The sequence below is a fragment of the Gracilinanus agilis genome, chromosome 1, assembly GCF_016433145.1.
Source record: "Gracilinanus agilis isolate LMUSP501 chromosome 1, AgileGrace, whole genome shotgun sequence".
NCBI lineage: Eukaryota > Metazoa > Chordata > Mammalia > Didelphimorphia > Didelphidae > Gracilinanus > Gracilinanus agilis.
In genome coordinates, this window is record NC_058130.1 from 133,607,867 (window position 1) to 133,629,607 (window position 21,741).

General features: G+C 35.3%; 1 protein-coding gene across 1 annotated transcript in view; it reads right to left on the reverse strand.

Moving 5' to 3' along the window:
- LOC123248576 (phospholipid-transporting ATPase ABCA3-like) overlaps positions 1 to 21,741 on the reverse strand; it is a gene marked incomplete at its 5' end in the record, with an annotated part of 354,036 nt that overhangs the window by 169,659 nt on the left and 162,636 nt on the right. Inside the window, 2 exons of the mRNA XM_044677403.1 lie at positions 5,332 to 5,461; positions 11,603 to 11,740. Coding sequence (XP_044533338.1) covers positions 5,332 to 5,461; positions 11,603 to 11,740 — 268 coding nt within the window. The remainder of the gene's footprint in view (positions 1 to 5,331; positions 5,462 to 11,602; positions 11,741 to 21,741) is intronic.

Below are 21,741 nucleotides of genomic sequence, written 5' to 3' on the forward strand. Positions count from 1 at the left end.
CCCCTCTCCACCCCGCCCTCCTTCTCCTTTGTCTCCTCCCAACCCCAATCTCCTTCCCCCAACCACCCAGCCCAACCCCCTCTCCCAGCCCAACCCCCTTCTCTCCATCCTGCCCCTAGCCCTGCTTCTGATCCTTTCACCCTGCCTCCTCAAACCCTACCAACCCCTCCCTCTCTGCTCACTCACTCCCCTCCCCACTTCCTCTACCCGCTCCACTACAACCCAAACTACAACCCACTCCATTGCAACCCAGACCACAGGTCAAGCAGCAGTTATCACAGACAATTCAAATAGAGGCCTATTCCCTCTAGGCCAGGGGATGGTCCCACTTATAATAAGCAGGAGAGCTTGGTGAACATTGGCCATCATACACCTTTCTCTCCACAAGACATTGAGAGCTTTAAGGAAAAGAGTACTTCCTTTGAAGATGATCCCATTGTAATCACGACTAATTTTGAAAGCATTTACCCCTCTTATAATGCCATGGTTCTGCTAACAGAAATCTCTGCTGGAAGTGTATCACAGATGCAGAGACCATTAATGAAGTGCTTTCTGCTCTCCAACTACCTGAAGCTTAAGTTGTACTTCATTGCTTTGCTCCTACCGGTGGAACTGACCCTGTCTCTAGAGGGAACCACCAGGCAGATATTGTAGGAAAGCTCACTATTTTAGAAGGACCTGAACTGATTTTAACTTTGACACATAGTAATGACTCAAATTTATCTCTCTCTTATAATGAACAGGAAGTGGGAGAATGGAAAGAAAAATTTAAAGCAAAACAGATCAATGGGATATGAGTGTCATTTGAAGGAAAATCCCTACTGCCTAGAAGTTTTTTTTATCACCAAATATGTTTATCCATTCATAAAAATGGTCACTTTGGCACTCAGGGTATTGTAGACTCTGTTAAAAAGATATGGATAGCCCCTGGTATAACCACCATAGCCTCAAAAGTGTATGTAGCCTATCCCACTCAACATGCTTTTCGTGACAAAGCTTTTGGTGGGAATCCTCTGGGTTACACACCTTTTGAGCATTTGCAAATTGACTTTATTACCATGCCTAAGGCTGGACATTACACATTTTGTCTGGCCACAGTAACTTTTGTTGCTAAGATGCTCTCAAGGGAAATTATCCCTTGCTTTGGCCCACCAGCATGAATTGATTCAGACAGGGGAACTCATTTTACTAATTCTGTTTCGTCTCAGATTTATTCTTGTTTGGGGATCACTCCCCATTTCCATGTACCTTATCACCCCAAGAACTCAGGCTATGTAGAGAGAGTGAATAAGGAACTTAAAAATATGATTGGAAAATTGTGCACTGAGACTTACTTGAGATGGTCTGAGGTTCTCCCCTCCAGGGGAGATCTATACATCTCACCATTTGAGATGCTTTTTGGGCTAAATCTTTTTCTCCTGCATACACATCATTACTTGGGGTGGTGGTGGGGTTTGTATTTCTATTGCTCCTTATATTCAGGATTTACAGGTCAAATTGTGAGAACTCCACGACCCTGGAGAAACTCAGCCTGCTTGGGAAGGTCCAATTCAAGTACTGTTAACCATTCCATAAGCTATTGAAATTGGAGAAAAGAACTCTTGGGTTCATTGTTCACATGGGTACCTTGTATTGGCACTGAGTGTCACATATATTGTATTTGCTGATTGTTTGTTTTAAGATTTAATTTTGTTTTTAAGTTAACATATTAATCTAATCTATAACATTCTGTTACACTGTCACTTTTAGTTACTATGTTTTGGCTATTAGCTATATGTTCTGTAACATTATCTTTATTTGTACCAACCCACCCACCCACTCCATGACTGGACTGGAGAAAATACCATTATAAAAGTCCATAGACAAGTTGGATAAACTTTTCTATGGCAAAGCCATAGGAACATTACCACAGCTTGCTACACACGGAGGTGACATGTTGCCTAAAAGGCCTTTTGCTTCTTTTTGCTTTTATTAATTGTCACATGGATGATGGTGGATGGACTCCATCAAACTGATTACAACCTGTATCAGTAACCTTTGGAGAATTTAATGAGCTAAAAATCTCAATTGATTTTAATGGTCTTTAGAAGTAATTTTCAGTGATTTTCAGATATCTCAGATCACCACTACCTCTGTCTAATTTGCCTACCTTTGACTTGTGTATAACAAGAGGTAAGGGTCCACTTAGTAGTAAGAACATGGGTGCACTATTGTGTTCTCCACCTCCACATTTATAAAAAAATGTAATGGATGACACATCAGAAGTGATTTTCATTATTGTATTCCTCACCTCCATATTGCAATGGATGGGACATATAAATACATGCCATTTACAAATGTTATAGTCTCATCCTGGAGGAGGGAGGGTTTCACATGGGACTTGGTAACCCCTGAACAATTTTATGGTCTCATCCCATAGGAGGATGGTTTTATATTTGTCTTATGGTATATGTTCTTGGTGGCATCAGCAGTACAGAGTTGTTGGGGTTTTTTTTCTCCCCTAGGCTCTTGTGCCAAATTTTTGAATAATGGCAATAATAGACTGTTAGAAATCTGAAGTTGAAAGATGGCTAGATTTGGAGAACTTGTGACAAATATCCATGAGCTTCAAAAGTTTTTAAATGACACACACACAGCAAGTGGCTATAGAGACTCATGTGAATCCTAATGATAGTAGGTTTGTTTGCAGTTGTCATCAAATAGGCTCTTATGATTTGGGGGATTTGGGTATTTCTTAGAATCTGCATTAGTTGTTGTACTACTGTTTTTAAAAGCTGTTACCTGATAAAAAAAATCATGTACATTCACACTGTGGATCATGACCAAGTTAAAAAAGAAATAGAACTCATTTTTGAGTGAGAAATCTTTGTGTTGTGCCTCTGCTTGGCTAACACATTGTCACATGGGACGTGAAATATGAATTTATGATTTTTATTATTATTGTTGTTTTTCTTTACATTTGCAAACACATATTTAATTTTTTTCTTTTTTCTTCTCTTTTCATACTTGAAGCATGTGGAATCAGTATTAATGTTTTTTATCTTGAAGGATAAGTTTACAATATCTATTAGCCCTGATATCAATGCATACCCCAAAGCTCAAGACTATGGAAACCTGTCATTGATTGTTAAGTATTATGGGACTTTTACTAATAATTGTGTCTGATTTTATGAAATCCTATGGGATTGATGAGAATCTGTGCCAAGACAGATGACTTGTTTTGGAGGCTCAAGGAAGCAACTGTTTGACAACTTTAGATACAGGACTCCCTTCTTGCCAGATTTCCTACAAGTACCTTAGTTTGTCTTTCATTCTGGCTCCCCTGTCCCTGAGAGTGAAGGTAAAATCAGACCAGGGAATCATACTTCCCTTTTACCTCAAAGCCTAATCCCTTTTCTCTTATAGTTTGGCAATTTTCTGTAGTCCTGGCTGCTGATGGGTAATGTGCCATATTGCTGCAATTGTCCTACAAGCTTATGGGACATAAATCATTTTAATTGGGCCTTGCTGGTGATTTAAGGATCTGTTACAGATTTATTCTTTTTTACTCATAATTCTATCTACATAAGATTTTGATAATTTATTTTTATGCAGAATTTTTTTTCTCTTTTATTTGCGATATTTTTTGGGTTATTGGTTTTCTTTTGACAATTGATTCATATACCTCATAACTCAGCCATGTATCCTAGGGTAATTCTGGTGTTGGTCAATACCCTCCTCAGTGGGATTGTGTAATTATCCTAAAATCCAAGGTTTAAAATCTTTTGAGAAATTTCAGGAAAAGAAACTTGTCAACACCCTGAATCAAGAAAGTGGATCTTTTTGGAGAAGGTGCCACAAGGATGCCTGAAGAAACCACACAATGTATCAAAAGATCCAGAATGAACTTTGGGGTATAATGAACTGAACTGAAGGGGGTTGAACATAATTATTCTGAATGTAAACTCTTATGCCAAAGGGGACTGCCCCATAATTGGCTTTTCGTCAATGTATCTATCAATCATTTTTTGTTTTCTTTCTCTTTTCTTTCCCTCTTTCCCCAAATTGTTGTAATTTTCCCTTTGTAAGGTGCAACAGGTTATGCACCTTTAGTCAGAATATTTAGAGGTATAAGCTGGTTATATGAAATAATTCATTGGGGAGAGTAGGCATGAAAATCTGGGAGATTTCAACATGCTCGTCTCCCAATAGAATCACAGGGGGGAATTGCGTAGAGGGAGTTTCATCCCCTCCCCCTCCTGGATTGCTGACCTGGTTCATCCCATTTTGTGTACCTGTGCTGTGCCCATGAATGTGAATAAAAAGGTGTAGGTGTGATCTGACTGGTCTCTATTCCTTTGGAGGCGGCAGTGGAACACTATGGATGAGTCAGCCAGCCATGTGGAGGACCACTTGGTCAGAGTTAGGTTAGATTAGGCTTAAATCTTTAAATATCTGCTTTTTAATTTCAAGTGATTATTAATAAACTTTATGGAAAATAAGAACTTGGGGATATTAATTTAAATATAACAATCCTATAATTCCTTGAGGAGTGAAACATATCTTTAAAAAAAAAGAAAAAAGCAAACTGATATTGGCAAAATCAGAACTGCATCCATACAGACTAAACTTTTTATACTTTAATGGATGTGTGATCTCATCAATATGGAGGACTCTTCCATCCATACCCACTGTTCTTTTTTGTCCATGTACTCCCATGGATCCTCTATAGTAGGCCAATATGACATGCTAAAGATCTTCTTATTTTATATTCTGTTGCCATTGCAGCAATTAGGCTGTTCGTCTGTTACCCATCATTTTTGGCATGGCCACCTCTTTTATGATACCACATCTTCTGAATGATATCTTTAATAACAATTCTTACATGAAAATCATCATTGGTAATATACTGTTGCCTACTTATGCTGTATATTTTATTTTATTTATTTTATTAAAAAATTTTTTTAAACCCTTAATTTCTGTATATTGGCTCATAGGTGGAAGAGTGGTAAGGGTGGGCAATGGGGGTCAAGTGACTTGCCCAGGGTCACAGAGCTGGGAAGTGTCTGAGGCCAGATTTGAACCTAGGACCTCCTGCCTCTAGGCCTGACTCTCAATCCACTGAGCTACCCAGCTGCCCCTATGCTGTATATTTTAAATGTTTTGTAAATGTTTTGTATTTTATGATGTCTTCTGATGAATATTGTTAGTAACAACATTTATAATTAGATAAAAAGAAAATTAATTAAAAATTAAAAACAATACTAGCTCTCCAGTAGTTTAGAACAGACTCTTTTATACTAGGAAGCAGATGGCCTATTTTTATTTCCAAATTTTGAAGTATATACATACCTGTGAGTATGGATAGGGTGGTGGTCTTCCCTGCTCCATTATGTCCAAGAAGCACAGTGATTTGTCCCTCATACATGTTCAGTGTCAGGTTTTTTACTGCTCTTTTAATATTATTCCCCATCCTAAATACCTGTGTAAGAGGCAAAGAAAGTGACCATATACAGCTTCTTAAAGAATATTGAAACTTAGTAAGCTATGTTAACTTTCCTTCAAAAAAAAACTGAAAAGGCAGGCCTTTTAGTATAATATAGGCTGAAATAGACCACCTAGAGAAGGGTCCTTTTTGAGAAGCATTCAGGGAATACCCTATCTCTCTGGAGACCCTTCTTACATTTACTATACAACCAAGCAGGTCAATTTTATCTGGGATTAGTGATTGGGGGCCATGCTCACTATGTTTTTTTTATCTCCATAAAAGTAGCTATCTAACTTGAGCATTATGGTTCCAGCTGTTCATTTGTGCTAGACCAAATCTAACCTGGATTAGAAAAAAATGACAAAATCACTAGAATCAGAAGAAATGGTCTCAAGGTTTATAAAAGTCAGAGAGGGCAAAGGGCCTGCAAGCAGCAAACAAAGTCAAAGGAATGAAAAAATATAAGAAAATGGAAAATATCTCACTGGAAAATATCTCACTGGAGAAAATTAATTCAGGAGAGATAATCTAAGAATTACTGGACTACTTGAAAGCCATGATGCTGAGGGTCCCTGGGTCCTGGCTTTTTCCTGAGTGTCTTAGCCTGTTACATAATGAAACAAAAAACTTTCAAATATTCTTGATGAAAAGACCAGAGCTGAATGGAAATTTTGACTTGCAAATCAAAGACTCAAGAGAAGCATAAAAAGGTAAACAGGAGAGAGAGAAATCAAAAGACATTCATAAGGTTAAATTGTGTACATCTCCATATGGGGAAATGATTCTTATAACTCTAACTTTGACATCATTAGGGCAGTTAAAAAGAGTATACATAGTTAGAGGGCAAAGGTGTGAGTTGAATATAATGGGATGATATAAAATAAAATAAAATTAAGGCATGAGAAAGCAGAATACATTGGAAGGAGGGGGAAGAGAGAAAGAATGGGGGGTAAATTATTATACATAAAAGAGGCATGAAAGAACTTTAACAATGGAGGGGAAGCTGAGGGAGATGAGGAGGTGAGCATCAGCTCAGTGAGGGAAGAACATGCAAAATCAATTGGATATAGAGAAAATTATCTCACCCAATAGGAAAGTAGGAGGGAAAAGGGATAAAAAATATAGAAAAGAAGGATGAAAAAGAGGAAGGTGAGAACCTAAATGGGGGTACGTAGGATAGAGAGTAAATACACAGTAATCATAATGGTGCAAATTTTAAAACAAGTCTCTCTAATAAAGGCCTTATTTCTCAGATACGTAGAGAAATGAGTTGAATATATAAGGATATAAGTCATTTCCCAGTCAATAAATAATCAAAGGATATGAACAAGTAATCAGACAAAGTAATTAAAGCTCTCTATAGTCATGCAAAAAAAATCCTCTAAAGTATTAGAGAAATGCAAATTAAAACACCTACCACCCCACACCTATCAGATTGGCTCTTCTGACAAAAAAGGAAAATGACAAAACTTTGAGGGGATATGGGAAAGTTGAGACACCAAAGCCCTGTTTGGGGGAGTTGTGAACTGATTCAACCATTCTGGAGAGCAATGTGATCCTATGCCCAAATGGCTATAATAGTACGTACCCTTTGACCCAGCAATATCATTACTAGTTTGTATCACAAAAAGGAGAAGGACCTATATGTACAAAAATATATAAAGAAACTCTTCTTTTTGTGTGGGGTGCAAAGAGTTAGAAAGTGAGGGGATATCCATCAATTGAGAAATGGCTGATTAAGTTATAATATATGATTATAATGGAATACTATTGTGCTGTAGGGAATGATAAGCAAGAGGAATTCAGAAAAAAAAACTGTATAGTCTCACATGGACTGAAACTGAGTGAAATAAGCAGAACCAGCAGAATACTGAACACAGTGACAGGAATACTGTACAATGAACAATCGCTATCTCAGCAATACAATGATATGAAACTATCCCAAAGAACTTATGATAAAAAATGCCATCTGCTTCCAGAGAAAAAGAATTTATAAAGTCTAACTCCAGATCAAAGTGAACTTTTTTTCATTTTCTTTCTTCATTTTTTAAATTTGAGTTTCCTTCCACAAAAGGATTAATATGGGAAAATATTTTACATGATTGTATATTGCACAAATAAGACTGCTTACCATCTCAATATAGGTATTGGGGAACGGAGGGAGAAAAGGAGGGAGAGAATTTGAGACTCAATATTCTTTGAAAAATGTTAGTAATTGTTGTTACATGTAATTGGAGGGAAATTAAATTAAATTAAAATTTAAAAATGCTAAAAGTGGTAGTCAAGAGTATGGAGATTTTCTGAAATTAGAGGTAGGTATTATGAAGCTAAGGAAAGTCAATAGGTGGGCCCTTGCCACATATCGAAAACAAATAGCAATAACTAGTGGTGCCTGAACCAGACTGCTTAATAAGTTAGTTGTTTGTTTTAAATTCTGGGAAGTGCTATCTGGAAGTGTCTACCAGACTCCCTATGGACACGTGGGGGCTTTGAGACTACATTACCCATGATTCCAATGGGTCTTAGGGCGTGGGGACATCAAAGGTCCCCACACAAGGGGGGCAGTTTAAATTCAGAGGAAGGCCTAGAGAACGTCCTTTTTTTTTTTTTTTTTGGTATTCCTGAAGAACTGGCTAGCGAGCAGGAGAGAGAATGGGCTCTGGTGGTAAAATTAAAAGATAGGCGTGGTCATATATATACATATATATATATATATTTTACCAACATGGCCATGGTTTTAATTAAACTACTAATTTCTCTTATTATATCAGTCTCTATCATTTTTAATTTTAACATTAACCTAACAATTTCATTTTATAGGCAATGCACTTGAGGCAGGCTCATATATGTAAAGTGAATGACTTGTTCAAGGTCAGTCTGGGCTTGATAAATCTGACCAATAAACTTCATTTTTGTCTTATTTTAAGAAATTGCCACAGCCACCCTAACCTTCAGTAACACCATCCAGATGAATCAATAGCTATTTGACATCAAGGCAAGAGCCTCCACCAGCAAGAAGGTTTCGACTTGATGAAGACTCAGATAATAGTTAGCATTTTTAATAAAGAATTTTAAAATTAAGGTATGTACATTGTTTTTTGAAAGCTAATACTATTGTATACTTAATATACTTCAGTATAATATAAACATAACTTTTATATGCTGGGAAACAAAAAATTTGTAACTCTATTGCAATAATTGTTTGATTGTGGTGGCTGGGAACTGAACCTGTGCTATCTCTGAGGTATACCTATTTAGGGAGGTCATGTTTCTTCTCTATTGGTTGAGAATAACAAAAGTGCAAGTTAACTGTTTGATCTGAAATTCCTAGCCTGGTTATTCCTCTGCTTCAGACTAGGCTAGACGTTGCAACTAAGATCCTGCTCTATTTCTGAGTTCTGAGACACATTGCTGCAGTTTGCTTTTGAACTTGCCCCTCTCTTGGAAGCGCACCTGGGGGCTTCCTACTGGGGAATGACAGCATAGGTCCTCTTTATTAGTCCATCATGGATCTTTGAACCAGACCTGGGTAGTGGCTTCCCGAAGCTCCCCATTAGCACTTGGTTCTACACACTGCACACCATACATAGGTATGAGTTTGGGACTTCCCTGTGCTCTGTCTCACAGCCTTTTCCTAGAGTGGCACTGGAATGCTACTTTGCCACATAGTGGGCCTGGCTAGTGCCTGCCCCCAGTGTCCAAAGACTTCTTTCCTTCTCTTTATACTGACCTAAACTGGATAAATGACCCCCTGGTGGAGTTGGTTCAGCCATTCTGAAAAACAATTTGGAACAATACTCTGAAAGACACTATATAGAGGGTCTAACTTGGCAATGCCTCTACTAAATCAAAATCCCAAATAGGTAAAGGAAAGAGGAAACAGAGCCACATGTACACAAATATTTATAGAAGTTCTTTATGCTTTAGCAAAGAACTGTAAAAAATGGGCAGCTTTCAACTGGAAAAATAACTGAATAAATTATAGTAGTGACTATAACATTATTCGGCTACAAGAAAACCAGAGTACCTTGTGTGAATAGATTCAGAAAAAAAACAGGAAAGTAATTCATACAATGAGTACAATATTGTAAAGAAAAACAACTGTATAAGACAAGAAAAATGACTGATGTAATTATCAATGACTCTTCTGGAAAATAAACAATGAATTATGGTTCCCATCTTTGGGAAATAGTTGGTGGGATAGAGGTAAAGAATGAGACATACATTTTCAGTCACAGGATTTGTTCTAAATTGCTACACCGAGTAGCTACAAGGAAGAATTTTATTTAGCTGAGAGGAGAAACCTAAGGGAAAGAGAATATTTTTAAATGATAGAAAAGAACATCAATTGGTGGTCAAAAATAAACAGAAGAGGGCAGAATAAAGTTCAGAAAGGGAACAGAAAAGTAAGACAATGTTGTAATCACTGTGCTATATTTGAAATATATTTTTAAAATAAATAAAAAACCCAAGATTCATCATTTCATGTGGACTTCTCTTTCTCTGTTCTTTGAATAAAGAAATGCCCATGTTATTTGACATCTGTCATGTTTACATTAATAAAAAAGAAATTTCAAAAAATTCAGATAAACTACAAAAAAAGTTATATGCAATTTGTGAGCTGCTAGTTGCCAGTTCCTATATTTCACAAAGGAAATTCTCATGGAAAATAGTCTCAACAGAGAGTGCTTGTTAAGTATGCCTGCCAAAACATAATCTTATCTTGTGAATTTTTGTTAATGTATTATATGAGGTATATTTTTCATTTGCCTAGAAATACAGCTTATATAACAATTTTGAAAGTTTCTGCTCTATAAAGTCTTTAGAGCTGACAGTCTGTTAGGTTTGTTTTTATCTTCATGCTAAAGTGTCAACTAGTGGTTTTGTGAACTGGTCAGAAATTCACAAGTCTTAAGTGTTTTGGGAAAATTTATATCGAATGCTGCTCTGTCTAGCAAACAAAAGATATTAATATATTCCTGTTACTGGCATGTGTATGACTATGTTATTAGAAGCCACCTTATCATTTTCCAGCTTTAAATAGAAAATATCTATTTATTAATTCTGCTTGTAGTTTTTTCACAAATAAAAGAGTAAAATTAAAAAGAAAATAATCTCTAGTTTTTATGTGAATTCTAGCTCCTTCTCAACTGTTGTATTTTTTTAATGCTTTCAACTAAACCATCCAATTGAAATTGCTGTCAATTACTTGTGATTCAGAATGTGAATTCAAAATAATTCCCTATTACTAAAGGGGAATCTTTCATTTGTGTAACCAATCTTTGCATATAGTATAATAGAGGGAAACAATTATAATTATCTCTCACAAAATCATTTTGGGGTCATTAGTCTAATCTTGCAGGTCTTAAAGTATGGTCAAAGGATCTCTGGGGGTCCTCAAGTCCATGCAGAGAGGTTCTCAGGGTCAAAACTGTTTTCATAATAGTACTAAACATTAAATGCCCATTAAAATACTCTTCTCTTTTTGAAATACATATTTGTGTTGAGGCCAGATTTTCTTCATATACTTTAACCAAATAATAGATCAGAACAGAATGAATGCAGAAGCAGATTTTTAAAAAATCCAGCTGTCTTCTATTGATCCAGATATTAAAAAGATTGTCCAAAATATATAAACAATGCTATTCTCCTTATTAAATGTTTTGAAAATATATTTATTTTCCCTTAAAATGTTATTTGTGTTAACATAAAGGTTTATTATTTTTAAATAGATTAATAAATTAATACTTTAAAACTTTATTAGTTTTGGGGCAGCTGGGTAGCTCAGTGAATTGAGAGTCAGGCCTAGAGACAGGAGGTCCTAGGTTCAAATCCGGCCTCAGACACTTCCCAGCTGTGTGACCCTGGGCAAGTCACTTGACCCCCATTGCCCACCCTTACCACTCTTCCACCTAGGAGTCAATACACAGAAGTTAAGGGTTTAAAATGTAAAAAAAAAACCCTTTATTAGTTTTAACTTAAAATAGAGTGAATATTCATTGATATATCCCAAAAATTATGTACTCAAAATTTATGAAGAAAGTAAAGGGGTTCTGAGATCTAAAGCTTGAGAACTACTAGACTAATCCATGGTGATATTCTTCATGCCTTTGAAAGGAAGCCTAAGAAACATACCTTGCACAGATTCAAAATTTTTACTCCTGCCAACAAGTCTAAAGGCTCATCCTGAACATAAGGGTTTATCAGAGATGTGTACACTGGTTCACTTGGCTCTTCTTTATGAATATGAGGTTTTCCAAGCCAATAGGAGGGCTAAAAAGGAAAATCAAGTTTGGATTATACTATAAATTTGATTCTTTTGATATTCTGTTTCTCTGAAATAATAATGTTTAAGTCATATTTTGTTATTTTAATCTATGTTATTTTATTAACTTACCTTATAACTTTAGAGATTTATTTCCACATAAAAGGACAGTGTCATAATAAAAATTACAATTAAGAATCCAACTTATATTAAAAAATTAATACTGCAACATACTACAATGATTCATTCAAGAAATCATTCATCATGACTGAGTTGGATGTATACTAGAGGATTCAGGAATGGTTCAACATTTGGAAAATAACCTGACATAATCCTAAAAAATAATGAACATAAAAATCATAAAAAAAAACATTCCACATCTCACGATTATCTCAATAGATGTGGAAAAAACCTTTGAAAAAGTACAACACTTACTTATAATAAAAAACCAACAAAATATAAACACAGAGGAACCTTTTTTTGGTATAATAAAAAATGTCTGTTTAAAACTAAAAACAAGCACCACTTGCAATGGAAATACATTGGAAACTTTCCCAATGAATATGAGAATAAAGCAAGAATGCCTAGTGTCCTTGTTATTACTGGATATAGTTCTGAAATGCTAGCAACAACAGAAAGATAACAAAATTAAAGGCATAAAAATAGGTAAAGAGGCAACTGAATAGAAAACCTGACTCTCAAATACGTAAAGATGTAAACAGAAAGAAGGGATGAAAAGACATTAAATAAGTTTGAACATGGGAAAGTGATCCTTATAACTTGTAAGAACTTCATCATTATTATAGCAATTAGGAATATACATAGACAGAGCATAAGAGTATGAATAGAATATGATGGGATCATATAAATAATAAAATTAAGGCATGAGAAAGAGGAGTACTTTGGGAGGAGGGAGAAGGGAAAATAGAATGGGGTAAATTACTGCACATGAAAGAGATTTTACAGTGGAAGGGAAAATAACGGAGGTAGGGAGGAAAGCACCTGAACTTTCCTCTAATCAGAACTGGTACAATGAGGGAAAGACATACACATTCAATTGGCTATAGAAATCTATCTTTCCCATATAGGAAAATAGATGGGGAAGGGGATAAGAGAAGGAGGGGTGAGACTGATAGAAAAGAGAGGCAAATTGGGGGAGAAGGTGGTTAGAAACTAAACAAGTTGGAGAATGACTCATGGCAAGGTAATCATAATGGTGTAAAAATTTTTACAAATTTCTCTAAAGGTATCATTTTTCACATACTTAAGAGAAATGAATTGACTATATATGAATACGCCATTCTTCTATTGACTTATTGTCAAAGGATATGAACAAGCAGTTCTCAGACAAAATAAAGTTCTCTATAGTCATGTGAAAAATGCTCTAAATCACTCGAGAAAGGTAAATTTAAACAACTCTGAGGTACTATTCCATACCTATCAGATTGGGTACTATGATAGAAAAGGAAAATAACAAAACTTGGAAAGGATATGGGAAAGTCTCAACACAAATGCATTGTTAGGGGAGTTGTCAACTGATTCATCCATTCTGGAGAGTAAAGACTGTAATAGTACAAATCCTTTGGCCCAGCAATACCATTACTAAGTTTGTATTTCAAAGACATAAAAACTAAAAATGTACAAAAATATTTAAAGTAGCTTTTTTGGGAGGAGGAGACAAAGAATTGGAAAGTGAAGGAATACCCATCACTTAGGAAATGGTGAAGTAAGTTATAGTATATGAATGTAATGGAATACTACTGTTCTGTAAGAAATGTTGAGCAATCAGTGCAATGACCTGGGACAATCCAGAGGAACTTACGAAAAAGAACACTATCCACATCCAGAGAAAGAACTGTGGAAACAGAAATGTAGAAGAAAAATATATGATTGATCATGTAGTTCAATAGGGATATGATTAGAGTTTTGATGTTAAAAGATAACTCTACTGCAAATATGAATAGCATTGAAATAGATTTTGAACAATGATACACGTATAACACAATGGAACTACTTGTCAGCTTCAGGAGGGGAGAGGAAAAAGCAGGCGGGAATCACGAATCATGTAACATTCACTGAAGAGGTATGCCAAGTGGCTCAGTGGATTGTGAGTCAAGTCTAAATATGAGAGGTCCAGGGTTTAAATCTGGCCTCAGACATTTACTAGCTGTGTGACCCTAGGCAAGGCACTTAACCTAAATTGCCTAACCCTTACTACTCTTTTGCCTTGGAATCAATAAACAGAATTGATTCTAAGACAGAAAGTACAGACAAAAAAAATCACAAACAAGTCCTCAAAAAGTATAATTGGCCAAGGAAAAGGAGGTATAAAAGCTCACTCGAGAAAATGATTCCTTAAAAATTAGGATTGGCTTCTTGGAAACTGACTTCAGGAGATTTTAAGAAATATTAAAGGAAAATCAAAAGAACCAAAAAAAAAAGGTGAAATATTTCATTGGAAAAAATTGTCCTGGAAAATAGATCCAGAAGAAAAAATCTAAGAACTAGACTACCTGACTGAAAGTTATGAAAAAAGAAAATCAACCTAAACATCATATTTTAAGAAATTATCAAATAAATGCTGGAAGGGATGTGGCAAAATTGGGACACAAGTGAATTACTGGTGGAGTCATGAATTGATCCAACCATTCTGGAGGGCAATTTGGAATTATGTCCAAAGAGCTATAAAACAATGAATGCCTGTTAATCCAGTAATACCACTTCTAAGTGTATCTCAAAGAGATTTTTTTAACTGGTAAAGGACATACTCACATAAAAATATTTATAGCTACTCTTTTTATTGTGGCAAAGAATTGGAAACTAAAGGGATGTCCATCAATTGGGGAATGGTTGAACATTTATGGTGATGGAATACTATTATATTATAAGGAATGATGAATAGGATCAATTCGAAAAGAGCTGGAAAGACCTACATGAACTGATACAGAGTGAAATAAGCAGAATTAGGAAAAGATTGTACACAGTAACAGCAATATTGTGGAATGTGAGAGACTTAGTTATTATTAGCAATACAATGACTCAGGACAGTTCTGAGGGACTTATGAGAAAGAATTCTATCTGCTTCTAGAGAAGGGACTGTTGGAGTTGGAATGTAGATCAAACATATGATTTTTCACTTATTTGGGTAAATGTTTTGGGGTTTTGCTTTTATAAGACTATTCACTTACAAAAATGAATAAAATGGAAATATGTTTTATGTGACAATACATGTATAACCCGATGAATTGCTTGCCAGCTTTGAGAGGGTGAGGGAAGAAGGGAGGGAGACAATTTGGATCATATAATTTTGGGAAACTTATGTGGAAATTTGTTATTACATGTAATTGGTAAAAAAAATTTTTAATTGAAAAAAAAAAGAAATTATCAAGGAAAACCACACTGATGAACTTCTGTTTCTGGGAACTAAGATGATGAAGTAAGGCACACTCCAAGCTCACCCAAACCCACCTCCAAGTAACCAAAAGAAACATAACTCAAAAACTATTATGGAGCAGCAGAACCAAAAAATACATGGTGAAACAGTGTTCCAACTTAAACAAAACAGGACAACAGGAAAGACTCATCTATCTCAAGCAAGAACAGGGAGTAATTCAGTATATACCACATTTGACAGAACTGGCAATGGGGAGCAGGATCTAGCCTGATCCACCTCACTCAGCACCTGGATAAAACAACTGCAGATTTCTCCCTCAAAGTGCAGACTGCAGTACCCAAATGCAGCCATGCCAACTAAAAACACCAGAGTAGACCACAATACAAGGTCGAAACAATATTCCCTCCACCCGAAAAATAGAGCTGAACTTCAACATACAGGCAAATTTATGAAAAAGGCTGGAAAAATGAACAAAAGAAGAAGAAAATCTGGAATAAAGTTAGTTTGCTGACAGGAAAAATCAAAATACAAACTCAGAAGAGGACAACAAAGCAAAAATGTAAGTATGTGAAGCCTCAAAAAAAAGTGTGAAAGGTATCAGACCCAAAAAGCACTAATGGAAGAGTTTAAGAAGAGAGATTAAGAAATCAAATAATAAGCGAGTTAAAAGAAAAATTGAGAACGAAATGAAAGCATCAATAGCTTAATAAAAGATATTAAAAAAATTCACTGAAGAAAGGAATTTCCCAAACTGGCCAAATGGAAAAGGAAGTACAAAAGCTCAAAGAAGAAAATAACTCTCTGAAAATTAGAATTGGGCAAATGGAAGCTAATGACTATACACGGCATTAGGAAACAATGAAACAAAATCAAAAGAATAAAAAATAGAAGAAAATCTGAACTTTTTCACTGAGGAAAAAATTAACCTGGAAAGGAGATCCAGGAGAGATCATCTAAGAATCATTGAACTACTTGAAAGTCATGATAAAAAAAATGTAAAGCCTAGACACCAAATTACAAGAAATTATCAGGAAAAAAAAACACCCAATCCTGATAATCTCAAACAAAAGGGGTAAGGAGAAATTGAAAGAATTTACCAGTCACTTCCTTAGTTTCCTTCATGAGTTTTTTCTTGTGGGAGTAATATATGTCTTCTTTTACAAACTGATGAATATGTTAATATGGATTTGCATGATGGTACATGAATAATGTATCAAATTACTTGCCATCTCAGGGGATGGGTCAGGGGAGGGAGCAAGGGAGAGAATTTGGATCACAAAATATCAGAAAACAAATGTCAAAAATTGTTTGTACACATAACTGGGGAGGAAATATAATAAAAAATATAAATGATACAGAGGGGATGAAAAAGAAAAAATGCATTGTTAGAGCTAGGTGGTAAAATAGAAATTGAAAGAATCTACTGATCATCTCCTAAAAGAGATTCCAAACTGATAACTCCTCAGAATATAATAGCCAAATACCAGAACTCCCTGAAAATTAAATTAGCAAAAAGAAGCATATAAATCCCATGATTAATCTATTGTTTTTTTTTCTGTCATTGGTATTAACACCAAAAAAAGACTACAAAGATAGCCATCAATTACTAGCTAGGGATTCATCCAAAATTAAATTCTTTGAGTGTACATAGTTATTATACTAATTTCAGGGAGGTAAAAATTTAACAGTTTTAAAGGAAAGCATATATCAACTCAGTTATATAAAAAAAAGATGCTGTGTTTTTCTTAATTAAAATTATATCTTTTTTTAAAATTCCCAATTTTTGTATTTTTTTAGTTATATGTAGAAACATTTTTTAACATTTAAAAATTCAGACTTTTCCCCTTTCCTAGGGAATAGTCAGATATAGATTATACCCATACTTTTGTGTAATATATATTTCCATAGTGCTCATCATGATAGAAGACATATATCACACATACAATAGAAATCTCATGAAGGAAATACAGTGGAAGATGGCAAGCTTTTAACTGCACTCAGATTCCAATAGTGCCTTCTTTGGTTATGGATAGTATTTTCATCATGAGTTCCTTGTAGTTATCTTAGAGACTTGCTTTGCTGATAATGGTTTAGTCCTTTGCAGTTGATCACTATATATTTCTGTTATGATGTACATTGTTCTCCTGCTTCTGCTCACTTCACTTTGCAGCAGTTCATATAAGTCTTTCCTGGATTTTAGGAATAGTATTCTATTACAACCATATATCCATTCTCTGAATGACAGACAACCCCTCAGTTTCCAGTTTTTTTGCCATAAAGTTGTATTTTGTCTTTAAAACATATTATTAATTAAATTGTATGTCTAACCTAGAAACACACACACTCACAACTAGAATGTAGGGGAGGAGCATTGAGTACTTCATTTGAAAAAGTTCCCCCAGCTCAGCCTAGCCCTACCCTGCTTCTCATATTTTATACTAAGACAAGAATTGATGGTTTTGGCCTGTCTGCCCTGAATCCTGCACAGTCCTGCCTTGCTATTGTGTTCCATTCTGACCTATAGTCAAATAACCATAATGGACCCTGGCTGGTCAACTTCTAGATTCTATCTAGTTCTGTGCTATTACATGATGTATGTATACTCACCTCTTCTTGTGCACTATAATCTAGGCTACCTCCCTGGGATATAATATTATCAGGAAAAAAAGGTTCCATGTGCTTGACTTTATCCTACATGTTTAGGGACAATAGCAATGAATCAACTTTTGGCAAGGACACTTTAAGACACAATGGTGTCTTAAAAAAAATAAAGCTGTGGTTTGGGGGAGAACCAGCTTATTAAAAGATTATTCCCTGTTCTCAGAGAACGATGTATGGTTCAGTGTGTCCATGGATCATTTTCAATGCTTGGAAAATCAGAACTCTTAATGAGAAGTTGAACTCTTTCCAATTTCAAGGGTTGAAAAATGTTCTTTAATATTATGCTGGACTGGTTCCCCACTCTGCTACTTTGCTGCCTTAGGTGTTTTGCTGCCACTTGGGAGTTCACTGGTTCCTGCCCTCTCTGCCTTCACTACTCATATGGAGTGGCTTAGGCTGAGATGGTCCCCCACCCTACCTTCTACCTATATGGAGTGGTTCAGGCTGGGCTCATTCCCCGTTTTGCAGTTTTGTTGCCTCTGGCAGAGTAGCAGCATGTTGAGCTGGTCCTAATTCATCGGACCATAAAACCTCAAAGAAAAGGTGTGCTTTTATTGCTGTCCTCAAAAAGGCATTTTACTAGAGATTTCAGGTGTTTCCAAGTTATTTTCCCCATTATGCTTTCTTCTGTAGGAAAAAGACTGTAAAAAGTAAAACTTTCAAAAGTCTTCAGAAAAGAAAATGTTTCTTTTCTCTATATGTTTTGCATACTGGCCACATTGGAAATTGTGGAAATGAAAGACAGATCTAAAAAGCAATTAGAGGCTAATTTTTTTAAAGGGAGGTAGTTTACTGACAAAATATAAACTATGATTTGAATTTTTAAAAAATATTTTATTTTCCCCATTACATGTAAAAACAATTTAACATTAATTTTATAGTTTTAAGTTCCAAATTCTCTCGCTTATTCTGACTGTCTAATACTCTTTCCCTACCCTTGACCCTTTCTGAGATGGTAAGCAATCAGATAAAGATTTTACATGTGCAGTCATGTAAAACATTTTTCCATATTATTCATTTTGTGGAAGAGATCTCAAATAGAAAAAAAAGGGAAAAAATGAAACAAAATGTTTTAGTCTGATTTCAGAGTCCATCAGTTTTTTTCTCAGAGGGCTGATGGTATTTTTCATCATGAGTTTCTGGGAGACTCTTGGGTCACTATATTGCTAAGAATTACTGTCATTCACAATTGTTTATCAAGAAATATTGTTGCCAAGACAATTCTGAGGGGCTTATGAGAAAGAATGATACCCACATCTAAAAAAAGAACTGAGGGAGTTCATCCAGAAGATCCTATGATTTATCCAGAAGAAAAACTATGATTTATCACTTGTTTATATGGGTATATTATTTGTGGTTTTGGTTTTAAAAATTATTACAAAAATGAATAATACAGAAATAGGATTTCAGTGATAATATATGTATAACCCAGTGAAATTGCTTGGCAACTCTGAGAGGGGAAAAGGAAGAGGGAAGGGAGATAACAAGAACCATGTAACCATGGGAAAAGTTTTTAAATAAAATAAAATTAAGAAGGAAAAAATATTGCTGTCACTATGCACAATATTCTTCTGGTTTTGCTCACTTCATTCCAGATTTTTCTAAAATTATCCTGCTTGTTATTTCTTATAGTACAATAGTATTCCACAACTATCATAAACCACTTGTTCAGCTATTCCCCAATTGATGGACAACCCCTAAATTTATAATTCTTTGCTACAACAAAAAAAGCTGCAATAAATATTTCTGTATAAATATGTCCTTTTCCCATTATTTTTTATCTCCTTGGAATACAGACCTAATAATGGTATTGATGAATTGAATGGTAGATATAGTTTTAGAGTCCTTTGAGTACAGTTATAAATTGTTCTCCAGAGTAGCTGGATAAGATCTCAATTCCACCAACAGCATAGTATTGTCTCCATTTTCTCATATCCTCTCCAACATGAATTATTTTCCTTTTTAGTTGTATTAATCAATCTGATAGATGTGAGGTGGTATTTTAGGGTTGTTTTAGTTTGCATTTCTCTAATCAAGAGAGATTTAGGAAAAAAAAGAGTGACAGAGCATTTTTTCATATGACTATAGATGGTTTTGATTTCTTCCTCTGAAAACTGTCCATTTATATCCTTTAACCATTTTTCAACCGGAGAATGACTTTTATTTTATAAATTAGACTTAGTTCTCTATGTATTTGAGAAATTAGTCCTTTATCTGAAATACTTGCAGCAAAAATGAAATAAATTTGTTATTTAATATTAAAATAATATGTTGGATCTTTCTTGTGCCAACTCTTCAGTCTTTGGAGCCTCTTGACTCAGCACTTCCCTGCACCAGCCTTCTTAGTCATAACCGCTCAAGATACTTGAAGAAGTATAAGAAAAGGAGGGGGTTGGAGATCTTTGTTTTCTAGGTAGAGATTGTCCAGTTCATGTCCTTGATTATCAACATCTTCTACTGCAATAAAGAAATCTTCCTTTGAAAGATCATTTCCAAAGCCTCTGAAGCTTGGACAAGACCTGTTGAGAGAGAGACAGAGAGAGAGAGAGAGAGAGAGAGAGAGAGAGAGAGAGAGAGAGAGAGAGAGAGGAGAGAGAGACAGAGAGACAGATCTTTCCAAATTGGACAGCAGTAAAGAGCTGAAGACTGACATCATCTCCAACCCTCAGGTGCAGACAGACTTTGGTGAAAACTGGCATTGACAAAAGCTGATTTGATCAGTAACTTGAGTACCATTGCCAAGTCTGGCTCTAAGGATTTCATGGAGGCTTTGCAGGCTGGAGCAGACATTTAATGATTCATCAGTTTGATGTGTATTCCTATTTTGCTTACCTGGTGGCAGAGTAGGTAGTTGTCATTATTAAGCACAATGATAAGGAATAATATGCTCAATTAGACATAACCATTCAATAACCTACTGTTTTGGAAAACATCACAAACTTTGTGAAAGGAAGAGGCAATTTGGAACTAAAACCATTCACAGCCAAAGAAAAAGTGCTTATAATTTTCTTTATACATTTAAGTATCAACACCAAAATGAAAGTTGTTTTTAAATAATAGACTATAAATTGAGAAAACATAATTGAGATCTGACTGATCCTCCTGGTTATGGCCAAACTTCTCTGTAAAATGAATGAATGGATGGATGCTTTTCTAGCATAAATGAGGTTAACTTTGAGAAAGGGAGTGATGACTTCTCCACAGTCAACCCACTTATCGAAATCTATGACCTTAAATTTTGCAGTTGTGCTGTTTTTTACTATCACTTACAAGAATTATAAGACTTTAATCAATTGTAATTGTCCAAAAGGCCTCAAAGAAAGCTTTTAAAACCTATAATTGGTTTTATATGATAAAAACTTATAATTCTTTTTTCATTTTTTATTGTCATGCAAAACGTGATTCCATATTGGTCACTGTTGTAAGAGCAAACTCATACATAACCAAAACCCCAAAATAAAACCATAAATATAGTGATGTGAAAGATGATTCTGACAGTTCTTTTTCTGGAAGTAGATAAAGTTCCCTATCATAAATCTTTCAGGATTATCTCAGATCAGTGCTTTGCTGAAAATAGCCAAGTTTTCACAGATAATCATCATCCAGTATTGTTGTGATTATATATACTGTTCTCCCAGTTTTTCTTAGTTCATTCTGCATTAGTTCCCATAGATCTTTCCAGCTTTTTCTGAAATCATCTTGCTTATCATTTCTTATAGCACACTAGTATTCCATTACCAACATATACCACAATTTTTTCAGCCATTCCCCTATTGATGGACATACTCTCAATTTCCAATTCTTTGCCACTTCAAAAAGAGCAGCTATAGGGGGCAGCTGGGTAGCTCAGTGGATTGAGAGCCAGGCCTAGAGACGGGAGGTCCTAGGTTCAAATCTGGCCTCAGACACTTCCCAGCTGTGTGACCCTGGGCAAGTCACTTGACCCCCATTGCC